General features: G+C 34.4%; 2 protein-coding genes across 2 annotated transcripts in view; both read left to right on the top strand.

The window, feature by feature from the left end:
- Window positions 1-332: 332 nt before the first annotated feature.
- On the top strand, window positions 333-4,576 carry LOC129953860 (uncharacterized). The gene is made up of 2 exons (XM_056067374.1): window positions 333-621; window positions 762-4,576. Exons 1-2 carry the CDS (start codon window positions 333-335, stop codon window positions 4,574-4,576), a joined length of 4,104 nt encoding a protein of 1,367 aa, XP_055923349.1.
- Window positions 4,577-8,355: 3,779 nt separating this feature from the next.
- The window catches only part of LOC129941819 (elongation of very long chain fatty acids protein AAEL008004), a 45,238-nt gene continuing 40,008 nt past the window's right edge, over window positions 8,356-13,585 (top strand). Inside the window, exon 1 of the mRNA XM_056050554.1 lies at window positions 8,356-8,420. The gene's annotated coding sequence lies outside the window, so the exon portion shown is untranslated. The remainder of the gene's footprint in view (window positions 8,421-13,585) is intronic.

The raw sequence follows: 13,585 nt of genomic DNA, 5'->3' as shown, positions 1-13,585 counted from the left end.
CAACAGGAATTGGCCTCTAAGTTACCTGGACTTTTAGGTCCCTTTTGGGGAATGCACAAACTAACATTGAAAAACTGCACATTGGATGATTTTAGTAAGTGGCTGCTTCAACTTGCTGAAGGGGCAAACATCGTAATGATTCCAAGCACTTTAAACAAAGGTCGTCGACGAGGAGCTCTTAATACTCACGCTGTGCAAAATGCTCCTGTTGATACTGAATCCTGTGCTATTTGTAAAGGTGATTGCAAATGTGTTGAAAAGTGTAGCAAATATTTACAAATGAAAAGAGCAGATAAATGGAATGCACTAAGAAACAAACAACTTTGTGGAAGATGTCTCAGAGCCCACCTACCAGAGGCTTGTTCATCAAGTGCAGTGTGTGGTGTATAGGATGCCGCTCTTTTCATCATCCTAGCCTTCACAAGGAATCTTCAGTGAAAATAGTTTCGTTATCTTCACGTATGAATACACATCATAACAAGGAAGCACGAATTCTTTTCCGAGTATTACCAGTTACCCTACATGGAAAAGGCGTTCAAATATCAACATTCGCTTTTTTTGATGAAGGGTCATCATTGACATTAATCGATGAGAGTTTGATGAAGGACTTGAACCTCAAGGGTATCCCTCAACCATTATGTCTTCGATGGACCTCAAATACTCATCGTTATGAAGATGATTCCTTAAAATATCCAAAACTAATAATTCAATCAAATTCCCACTCAAAGATGTACATACTGTGAAAAATCTGAATTAACCAGTACAGTCAATTGATGTGAATTTGTTGCAGAATCACCACAAGCACTTGAGAGGTCTTCCTATAAAATCGTATACAAATGCTGAACCAAAACTTCTCATCGGACTTAACAACTGTCAACTTGGAGTAAGTCTAAAGTCTAAAGAAGGTGAAAGCTATGAACCAGTAGCAGAAAAAACACGTTTGGGCTGGACATTAAAAGGTCAATCAGGTAATAGTCTATCTTCTGAAAGTACCATGACCCACCACGTGTTTCAAATGTGCGACTGTGAAATTTCCGAAAATAGTGAGCTGCTCGAGATTGTAAAAAACTACATTTGCTTGGACAACTTAGATGTTGATTGCAATAAGGATTTGCTTGTGTCAAGAGAGGACCAATACGCTTACGACCAGCTGCAGAAGATTACTCAAAAAATAGAAAACCGATATCAGACTGGTTTACTCTGGAAACATGCCAACATGCCTCACCCAGACAGTTTCCCAATGGCGCTAAGACGAGCCAAGTGCTTACAAGCAAAAATGTTAAGAAATCCGGATTTAGGTTGCACGCTGCAATCTAAAATCGAAGATTACGTAGCCAAGGGATATGCAAGAAAATTGAACCCGTGTGAAGTTGAAACAAAAAAATGTTGGTACTTACCCATATTTCCGGTGATTAATCTAAATAAACCCGGAAAAATAAGACTTGTGTGGGATGCTGCAGCTAAAGTTGATGGTGTATCCTTAAATAGTATGCTTTTGAAAGGTCCGGACCATCTAATACCTATGGTATCTGCGATTCGAAAATTTCGTCAAAGGAAAGTCGCAATTGGAGGAGATATAGCTGAGATGTACCACCAGGTAAGAATTCGCGCAGAAGATCAAAATTATCAACGTTTTCTTTGGTTTGAGCCAGGTGCTCTAAAACCATCAGTCTATGTAATGTTGGTAATGACCTTTGGGTCAACTTGTTCGCCAAGCTGTGCTGAATACATTAAAAACCTTAATGCTAAAGAGTTCCAAGATCGTTTTCCTAGAGCAGTTCAAAGTATTTTGCATAACCATTATGTAGATGACATGTTGGACAGTGTTGATAGTGAAGAGGAAGCAATTCAACTCGCACGTGATGTCCACTACGTTCACTCGCAAGGTGGGTTTCAAATCCGGAACTGGGTATCAAACTCTAAGACGGTCTTAAGTGCACTCAACACAAAATCTGTCGATACAATTAACTTAAGTTCTGAAAGAGAACTTGCCACAGAAAAGGTGCTTGGGATGTGGTGGTCAACATCTGATGACAGTTTCGTTTTTAAAATTTCAAATCGTTACAAAAACGAGGATGTGCTTCGAGGCGAAAAAAGGCCTACTAAAAGAGAGGTTCTCAGTTTATTAATGACAATTTTTGATCCCTTAGGTCTCCTTGCATTCTATGTTATGTACGCCAAAATAATTTTTCAAGAAATATGGCGTTCTGGATGTTCATGGGACGAGTTCATTCACGATAAAGAGTATTCAAAGTGGTTACACTGGATTCGATTGTTACCTGAGGTGACAGCTATGAAAATACCAAGATGTTACGTAAGAGCTGATTTCAAACATTTTCCAGAGTTTGAGATTCACACGTTTGTGGATGCCAGTGAAGATGGATATGCTGCTGTGAGTTACCTGAGAAGTACCGATGGAGATCTGGTCGACTGCGTTTTGCTAGGATGTAAAACTCGAGTAGCCCCTATAAAACTGATGTCAATTCCTCGGTTAGAGCTTCAAGCAGCCGTCATCGGAGCTCGATTAGCCAAGAGCCTTCTAGCTACCCATTCAATTCAAATATCTAAACTAACTTTCTGGTCAGATTCGGGCACCGTACTATCTTGGCTTCATTCGGATCACCGTCGCTACAAGCAGTTTGTAGCTTTTCGCATCAGCGAGATACTCGAGTTGACGGAATTATCTGACTGGCGATGGATTCCAACGTCAGAAAACGTAGCTGACGAAGCAACGAAGTGGCAACGGATTCCTGATTTTTCAAAAGATAGTCGATGGTTAAATGGACCATCTTTCTTAAAACTTAATTCAAGTGACTGGCCAAAAGAAGATTACAAAAGTAAAACAACAGATGAGGAACTTCGCGCCCAATATATGGGATATCATAGGAAAGAAAGTCTGGCTGGTGAGTGTTCTATTGCTATTGAACCCGAACGCTTCTCTTCCTGGAAAGCATTGCTAAAGGTTATGTCAAAAGTCATCAACTATGCTCGATTTTGGAAAGAAAGGGTCTTTGAAGAAAAATTAAAATCAAAACATAATTCGAAACTTCAAGTTGGTGTTGTTAAACGTAAACCTGTCTCGCAAAACGAAATTCAACATGCTGAGATAATTTTGTGCAAAAAAGCACAATGTGATGAATTCATGGATGAAATCTTGGTGCTATCGAAAGGAAATGCCATTAAGAGATTAAGCCCCATCTATAAGCTATCACCCTACTTGGATTATAATGGCTTACTTCGACTTAGTGGAAGAGTGGCCCTCGAGAACAGAGATGATCCTATCATATTGCCTAAGTATCACTATATTACACAACTAATTCTTCTTGATTATCATTTAAGGTACCATCACTGTAATAACGAAACAGTTGTGAATGAAGTACGGCAAAAATATTGGATTCCACGTCTCAGAGTTATTCTCCACAAAACTCGACGAGATCATTGTCAATACTGCAAGAATCAAAGTGCTCGACCATCTCCTCCAAAAATGTCATGTCTCCCACAGACACGCCTTGCTTCATATTGCCGCCCTTTTACATATGCTGGTGTAGACTATTTTGGCCCTTTACCTGTCTCTGTACGACGCAGCAGTGAAAAAAGGTATGGAGTGTTAATAACGTGTTTGACAACAAGGGCAATCCACATAGAGGTTGCCTATTCGTTATCGACAGACTCCTGCATAATGGCCATTCGCAACTTCATGGCCAGACGTGGGTCTCCTATTGAACAATGGAGCGACAATGGCACAAACTTCAAAGGTGTGGAGCGTGAATTGAGAGAAGCTTTCGAACTGGTTGATAAAAACAAAATAACGAGTGCGTTTACGAGCTCTTCAATGAAATGGCGTTTTATACCACCCAGCTCACCACATATGGGAGGAGCCTGGGAGCGTTTGGTGCGTTCCGTTAAGGATGTACTTTATAAAATTTTACCATCACGCAATCCTAATGATGAGCTCTTACGTAGTTCTTTAATGGAAGTGGAGATGATTGTGAATTCTAGACCACTTACACACATTCCAATTGATCATGAAGAAGAGGAATCCCTGACTCCTAACCACTTTCTGCTTGGCAGTTCTAGTGGTATTAAGCCAATAATTGAAGGTGTAAGCGAGGGTGTGCAACTCCGAAGAAATTGGCAAACCGCTCAACAACTTGCAAATTCATTTTGGAAAAGATGGCTACGTGAATATCTACCCGTTATAACTCGACGTTGCAAATGGTTTGATGAAGTAAAACCAATTGAAGTAGATGACATCGTACTCATTGTTGATCCCGATAGTCCTAGATTCTGTTGGCCAAAAGGAAGAATCATTGCTACTAAAGTCGGCGCTGACGGTAGAGTGAGAAGTGCGTTGGTTAAAACTGTTGCTGGTATATACGAGATGCCAGCTACGAAAATTGCGGTGCTTGATGTTCGTCGGCTCAAAGAACGAGACATAGTAGGACCTCAAAAGGACATACTGGGGGGGAGTGTTGCGACAGATCTGGCAACGCCTTTGCCTAACATCCAAACGCACCCCAATCCACCTGTCAATCAGTATTTTAATTCAATTAATGTTACTCACGAGGCCAACTAACCTCAATTCAATTTGGCACCAGCGGCAGAACACCAGAAGGAATACGAAAGTAATATAAAAATTATTTACTTTAAATTTATAATTTCAATTATAATTGTTTTGTTTAGGATTTTTTTAATAAATTTATTGAATTAAAATCGATATATTTTCCTTGGGAACACAGAGTTTATAGCATTTGCTGCATTTATCGATGTAAGCTCAGTGTGGACTGCAAAATTTTGAATAAAATTAATTATTATTCTTGAAAACTTATCTTCAACTTCCAGAAGAAAGTAGCTAATCCTGAGATCATGAGCAGGCATCGCCACTGCTTAGAAGAAGTGAATGGCGGAATAAACGGTTTGAAAGAAGAAGGTATTTCAGGATCCACAAATTATGAGACACTCCGGTACTCGAGGAACTACAAACTGTGCTCGGGAATTCTTTCATTTAATGTACACAAGTTCGGTACTTAAACAGGGTAAAAGCAGAACTCATTTTCCCTCACTACTTGAAATATCCTGTCAAAATTTATTGTGAATTAAGAGTAGCCGAATGGAAAAAACCTGTAGGGTAGTAGTCAATACAATGAAAAATATTAAGTATTGGGGTTTTTAATAATAGATAGATGTTGTGTGTAGATGTCGTGGCGTTGTTTTGTTACACGTAGCTGCGTCCTGTCGGAACCACATGTCATCTAGGTCCATATAGTTCAATTTGAGCAGTAAGTTATTAGTTATCATCATTATGTAGTGCTTGGTGACCCCCTCACTAACGTCGTTTTTAAAAAAGTACGGACCAGTTACGCCGCGATGGCCCAAAATCCACACCAATCGGTAACTTTTTGAGGATGCATTACCACCTGATGAACCTCGCGTGGATTGGGTTTGTGACATAATTGGCAAATTCATCCAAAAATGCGCCTCATCACTAAAGATGATTTTTCGGCCAAAATTTATGTCCTCGTCCAAACGATTCGAGACCCAATAAGAAAATAAAGGGCGTTGTCTATGCTCCTGGGTCAGTTAGATCTTGTTTGGTTGAAGTTGAAGTCTTTGAAAGGCCGAGTTCTAGTGTACGGCGAGGAACAGACTGCCTCTATTCCTTCTGTACACTTTCACGGACCGCGGAGATGCTACCGGCCGAACTTGCCGAACTTGCGTTAATTGAACGTACGGTTGTTGGCTGATTGTTGAAGAGTCGACAGTGATGGGCAACCACCACGTCTATCGTAAGGTGGGCGCAATGCGAGTAACGTTTTCCGTACCGAACACTAATTTTGATGATAAAGTTTTATGAGTTGAACACGCTGTTCAGTCGTGTAACTCGCCATGATGATTTGGCATAAACAGCTGAATAAAAAACAAAAAATTTTATAGATGTCACCAAAACAAAATGGCCGCCACTGGGCGCCAAAATCTACCCGCGCCAATTAAATTTGATCTGTTTAACCAAAAAAGGAGTTAGCTTTTTTTTTATAAAATTGTAAAAAATGTTATACGCTTTTAACGTGACAAACTTTTATTCAAAATTGGTGCATTACGACAGGTAAATAGTGAGAATAACTATGCACACTCTCTGGTTGGGTTCACTATAGGACCTTATTTCTTCTTTGCTTTTTTGTTATTCCTGTTATGCACAATTTCTAACATTTCTGCATGAATTCACCAAAAATTGCTCTAAACAATTATGTATGCTAGCTTCTATAGGAAATATTTTAGAAAAATGTTATAATCTTGGAATTCTTTCATATCAACGAATGGAGCCATTCAAATTAAAACATAAAACATGCCATTATGTTAAGTGCGTGTACAACCCATTAATGGAAAATCTGTGTCCGCCCTTAATTTGTTTCGAATATACGAATTAAAAATGTTCACGTTTCTCTGCGGTTCAAGGGCCTTAAAATCTATATCTGTCAATATTTGCAATTTTCTTATAGCGTTACTGTGAAATGAACTTTCAAAAACTTTTGGAGAAATCTTTATTCTTGATGTTTGACTATTCATTAAATCAGATCTAAAAAATGATAAAAGAATATGTGTTTCTTTTTTTATGTTAAATCAATAAAAAAAAATGATGAATTAAAAAAACACTCCATTATAAAGCTGCGTTCGTTAATATTTTTAAGGGACTTTCAATAACGTACAAAATAGTTCAGTCAAACAGCCAGCTAGTTGGTATAAATACTAATGTATCGTTCTCCAGAGGAACGCCTTAAGTACGGGACGTGTACTTTCACCACTCATCTGGATCCTTGAATACATTGGAGTTTAAATAGTGGCTTACGCAACAGGAAAATTCATAGTCAATATTACCGATCAATTAAACCAAAAGTTATTTAGGTTTGCTTAGAAGCGAAAAAACAACAGCTTGAGCATTAAACCCCTTTAAATATACCTAACCTAATATATATTTATATAATATACAGGGAACCAAATTAAAATTATCAGACCAAGCAAAATACCTAGGATTAATTTTAGATTAAAACCTAAATTAGGACAAAAGCTCAGATAGCATTCTACTCATGAAATTAGATCTTGGATCATTGTGGGGATGTTATTGCAATCATCAGACCAGTGCTCAATTATGTTAGCAGGGTATGGTAGAATTCGTTGGACCTTCCAAAGGTATAGAGAATGGAATACATAGATATTACAGGAGTAATGAGGGCCACTATGTAGAAATGCAAACAGTTCTCAATATATTACCTCTTGACCCATATGTAAAGGACACTGCTTCAAATAGTGCCTTAGTTCAGTTCAGTTGCTGAAAAACAAGCCACATCGGTATATTTTGGAGTGACATATGCTGCAAAACGAAATGATAGCGCTAAGTTCTAAGCTCACAGCATAACATTAGACTTAGCTGAGCGTTAGGTCACAGCGATGTGAAGAGAGAGCTGAGGAGGATAATTTCGAAACTGAACCATTTCAGACAACAAGACAACCCATTACATATTAGGTTAAATAACTCTTTAAGGGAAGTTAAATACTTCAGGGTATCACAACGGATCTACATTTATATAAGTGTCATCAACCTAACCTTAACATATAGTGCCTAAATGTTGCAAGTTATAAGGAAAGTAGTTAATTATAAAGAGTTGATTTTAATTTACTTTTTTCGCTTCATGAAAAAATGACTTCATCATTTTCGAATTCTAAAAATACTTGATAGGTAATAAATTCATATATTCATATAGGTATTTAAGGTTGGGTACAATTCCATTTGCAAATTGATCTACATATTACATAATATTAAATTGCTCCTTTTAAACGGAAATAAAAAATTACAACAAATAAGTTAAGTGTCACATTTTTAATAACTAGAACTATCAATATTTCTTTTTTTAATTAACGTTTAACAATTCTTGTCATTTAATTGAAAAAATAAATATTTTTCCTACGTGTGTCGTTAAAAAAGGGATTAATTTTAACATTAGTTGATACTTTGTACTTTTTATACGTTTCTATCTTGATCAAGATAATGACGTATTATTATACAATAATAATGTAAATTAAGCCTGTGACACGTTTTCCTTTCTATAAAGAAATTAGTTTTCTTTTAGATCTTAAACAAACATTACGGATCTGTGATCCGCATACGAATTATGACACCTCAGTGAAAATTGTGTTATAAAAACAAAATTTAAATGTGTATCATTGATTTGTTTTAATAAGATCATCCTCGTGTGAAAATATTTGTTAATGCATTTTGTGTAAATATTTTGTAAGATTGCATATTTTTTCTTGGTTAGTTAATATTAATAATGTAATAACAATTTTAAAAAGACTAAATAAAATTGACAGAAGCAATATATTAATTTATTTTTTAAACATTTTTAAAATAAACCCAACATTTAAAGGTTAGTAAGAATTATACTTTAAAGTTAGTTAAATATTTTACTATCGTTAACATACAAAAATGTATTCACAAAATCTTATAAAAGTTAAAGTTTCCGAAATTATTAACTAAATAGTGAGTGATTTATTCTACAAATATTGTAATTGCTGAAGTAAGACATTCCTTTTGTTCTTTTCCTTTAAAATAATAAATAGTAATTAGAGAAATATAATTATTTAAAATAAGATTTTATTTTAAATATTGTCAATATTTTTTTAAAGCAAGACAGTTGAAATTGATAAATGGCTAGATAAGAACAGAATCAGTACAAGTTACATTTTGTGTTTATTTATGTTATTGGTCAAAGGAGTTTCAATAAATATTTTAATTTAAACTACAGACTTTCCCAGAATTGAATTTTTAGATCATAACATAAATTAAATTGATAACAGACAAGTCCAAAAGTTGACTTATCTAGCTTATTTGTTTAAATATCACTTGGAAATGTTCGGATTTTAGCAAATATATTACAATACTTAGATACATTCATGCATTTAACTTAAAATATACTTTTTCTTTAAATATTTTAGCTCTTAGGAATTAATTGAGTTCAAATAAAAAAATGCTACAAGTGTCAAACCTTGACTTTTGTCGGAATTGATTGAAGCCTAACACACTTTTGGAGCAACTTATAATATTGTTTTTACTTAAAGGAAATGCGACCATCTATATTACTTTTTACTAAATGACACCACAGCTTTTCATATTTTTGTTAGAATTCATCAAATGGATTATTAGTTTTCTTGTTAAAATAAATCATTTATTTCCTCTTTCAGACTTAAAAAATCTAATTTAGAAAGACTGCGATGCGATCAACATTTTGTAACTTTCAACCTGTGCGCGTCTCTCGATTTTTCTAAAACTTTAACAAAACATTAATTACAACATTTTGAATAAGATTCAAAAATTTAAAGTCTATATCTTTGTTTGCACTTGAGTCGAAAACCATTTCTTCCCATTTTTTTGTAGGTTTTCGCGTTTTGTAAGAAAAGTTGTCAATATAATTTTCGAAAAAAAAAATGCTAAAAGTTAGCAACAATATTTTAAGTGTGACACAATAATTTTGTTTTCAATATATGTTTTTTTTCCCGACAATTTTTCTAAATTGTATTACTTTTTTTTGAAAGTTTGTGTCATTGTATTTCGTATAAAAAAATACTTATTCGATTTTTCTACGAATATTATCTTACATTAAAACCAACATTTTTAATCTATTTTAGAGGTAATCGAATCAAACATCAGTTTGTTTCCAATTTTGCGAATTATTTTTAAGTTTTATAAAATTCAATATTGTTAACTTCCTAAAAGGAGTTAATAATTGACCTTAGTCTGTTTGTTTACATTTATTTGCCAGAAAGCACAAGTTTGTATGTAATTCAATTTTTATATTATTACCAATCTCATTCGACTTTTTTAAGAGTCTAAATCAGAGATTTTTAGAGAGATCCCTGCGTGTGCGTGTGTAGTTTCGTACGTAGGACGAAAAAATTGTTTAAAACATTTGAGTGGGTGGTTTTTTGGCTGTAGATATTTCAAAAGTCTTACCAAAATGACCCGAAATAACTCACGAACACTACTGACTTTAATTAAATGTTATAACATACAACATGGCGGGATACCAAACTAGTATAAAAATATATTTCACCTCTATTATTTAACGATATTAACTCCACAATTATTTCATTCAACAAAAAATAACGTCTTTACAAAAATCAAAAGCTGAGCAAAATTGATTGTTTAATTATTAAAAATAACACTAGACACCACATTGTTTGGTTAAAAATCAAATTTTCTCAAAAACGAACCGATAGATTTTTATTAAACTTTGTCTAATTTTTTTTCCTTACCGTGAGTACTTTCAATTAAAAAATATATTTGTGTACATATTGCTCCAGAGGGGTGGGGTACCCATAGAAACCTTTTTTTAATTTTTTTCAGGAACTCATGAATTGGATGGAGGCAGAACAGCTCATTTAGTATTTAAACCAACACAAAAAAACAATCATTCTTGACCACAGTGCTGAAACAGTGCAAAATTATCATCTGGGATGAATGCACTATGGCACAAAAACATTGGCCTGAGGCGTTGAACAGGACATTGAAAGATATATAGAACAACGACTGACAATTTGGCGGCACTTTGTTACTTCTTTAGGTGATTTCATACAAACAAAACTCTTCCCGTTAATCCGCGTTCAACGTACGCTGATGTGATCAAAGCGTGCTTAAAATCATGGCCACTGTGGCGTAATGTTGAAAAAGTTCAACTAAAAGTAAGCGTGTTCAAGTGCATCAAGATTCATCCACTGAAACATTCTCAAAACTACTGTTAGATGCATACAATTATCGGTCGATCTTTGCACGATAATTGATTCACAAGATGCTCTCATTGTCCAGATATTTCCCGATGGATTTTATCTCTAAAATAATTTTTGGCAAGGAAAAATAACGTTTTTGATATCAAGTAAAATTTTGAGAAAAATCGAATAGACAGTTTCTCTTACAAAAAATAAAAACTTAAAAAAAATTAACAAAAATTGGTAAAAAATAATTTTCGACACAAATATCTTTTCAACTAATTTTATCTTTTGAAAAAAACATTGTTGTTCAGTACAATTAAAAAAAAAACGAATTGAAAGTTTTTTTTACAAAAAACTTAAAACCTAAAACAAACTTACAAAAGTTGGTAAAATTTGATTTTCGACTCAAATATATTTTCAAAAATTTGAGATTATGGCTTCCAACTAATTTTCACTTATAAAAAATATTGTTTTCAACTTCTGAAAAAAATTGAGAAAAACCGAATTAAAAGTTTTTTTTACAAAAAATAAAAATCTACAAATTGATTTTCGGCTCAAAAACCTTTCAAAACTTTGAGATATTGGTTTTAAAGTAATTGCATCTTTTAAAAAATAAAAAACCTAATACTTCAACTTGGTAAAAATGTACTTTTCACTCAAATAGCTTTACAAAAATAAAAAATATTGTCTTCAAACTCTTTTTATTTCACAGAAAATATTGTTTTCGATACTCAGTAGTTTTTTTTTTTATAAAAATCCAACAGTCTGCTATTTCATAAAAAAATAAAATCTACAAAAAAAGTACGCAAATTTGGTAAAAATTGATGTTTGGTTCTCGATATCTCCCAAATTAATTCAATCCAAAAATTTAAGAAATGCTTCTTGAATTTGTAAAATTTGTTTTTGACTAAAAATCTATTTAACAAAACTAGATTTGCAAACTAAACTATTTCTTTTTATATGAAAAATGTTGTTGGTAATTTTAAAACTTTAATGAATAATTTAACTGACAACTTTTTTAACCCAACACAAAAACCTACAAACTGTTGAAAGACGGGAAGAAAAGTTATCAGTGTGGGTCGCATCCCAGGTTCTTCTTTTTATTTGTTGTATTAAAATTAAGGGTCAACAATTTGTACCTTAATTTTCAATTACAACTTCTGGTTTAAGAAATGCGGAACTATCAAAGCTTTAAAAAACAAATGCTGTCTTGTATTGTTAAACCGAGATGAACCACTTTTCCCCTTATCCACTTTCTATAAATGACAATGGCATCAATAAAACAAAACATTCCTTTGTTAACATAAACATCAGCAACCAAGTTTTCTACAATGATCAAATACTTAGTGTCGCCAAGATTTCTGGGGCTCCTGGGACTTTACAAGACACTATCTACAAGAGCTATATACTTAATCATACATCCAAAATTTGAGTAAAGTTCCCTTCTCTAGGTTGTTGCTCCACAAAATTATATATTAATTTATACTTTGAATTAATTAGTAACAATATAATCTTTCACTGTGGTACCCGTGGCATGATGGTTAGTGCGTTGGACTGTCATGCTAGAGGTCTTGGGTTCGATCCCTGCCTATGCCATCTAAAGTCGTTTCACGGGTACTGCCTCTTGCGAGGAATTGACAAATTCTCCAAGAGTAACTATTGTCATGAAAAAGTGCTTTCTCAAAATTAGCCGTTCGGAGTCGGCATATAAACTGTAGGTCCCCTCCATTCCTGATAACATTACTCGCACACAGGAATGGTTGAGAGTTGTAAGTCACTAGGCCTTGGTTCTCAACGGACTGTCGCGCCACCCAATTTATTTTTTTTTATAATCTTTCACTGATCCCTACAGTGCAGTGTAACTTAAATACTCGCGGTCTTAAGAAAGCCTTTATTAGATTACCATTGAGTCTAACGTCGATTCTACTCTCAAGTATAGAGATTGTTTTTTTAGCAATATTACGCAAGTGTGGAGTACTTTACCACGCTCTGTCTTTCACCTCAATGCATGTACTTAAAAATTCGAAACACCTCCTAACACCTCTATATTTTCTTAAGAAGTTTAGACTTCGTTCATATTTCCGCTGGCCACACAAGAGGAAACTAGTAGCTCGATTTAAATTCAGTGTCGCAGAATTATAAAATTATTAGTACTCGTATTATAACAATTCCCGCCGCTTTTAAGATGAAATAAGTAGAACTGGCTAAATATTCCTTATATCGCTAATTCTTGCCAAAATACGATCAAAAAATGGCATCTTCTGGCATCGCGGCAACTTTATTGGATGGAGGCAGAACAGCACATTTAGTATTTAAACCAACACAAAAAAACAATCATTCTTGACCACAGTGCTGAAACAGTGTAAAATTATCATCTGGGATGAATGCACTATGGCACAAAAACGTTGGCCTGAGGCGTTGAACAGGACATTGAAAGATATATAAAACAACGACTGACAATTTGGCGGCACTTTGTTACTCCTTTAGGTGATTTCATACAAAAAAAACTCTTCCCGTTAATCCGCGTTCAACGTACGCTGATGTGATCAACGCGTGCTTAAAATCTTGGCCACTGTGGGGTAATGTTGAAAAAGTACATATAAAGTAAGCGTGTGCATCAAGATCCATCCGCTGAAACATTCTCAAAACAACTGTTAGTTGCATAAAATTATCGGTCGATCTCTGCACGATAATTGATTCACAAGATGCTCTCATTGTCCAGATATTTCCCGATGGATTTTATCTCCAAAATAATTTTGTGGAAGGAAAAATAACGTTTTTGATATCAGGTAAAATTTTGAGTAAAATCGAATAGATAGTTTCTCTT

This window comes from Eupeodes corollae, chromosome 1 (genome assembly GCF_945859685.1).
Source record: "Eupeodes corollae chromosome 1, idEupCoro1.1, whole genome shotgun sequence".
In the NCBI taxonomy this organism is placed as follows: domain Eukaryota; kingdom Metazoa; phylum Arthropoda; class Insecta; order Diptera; family Syrphidae; genus Eupeodes; species Eupeodes corollae.
This window is presented reverse-complemented; position numbering and strand designations above follow the sequence as displayed.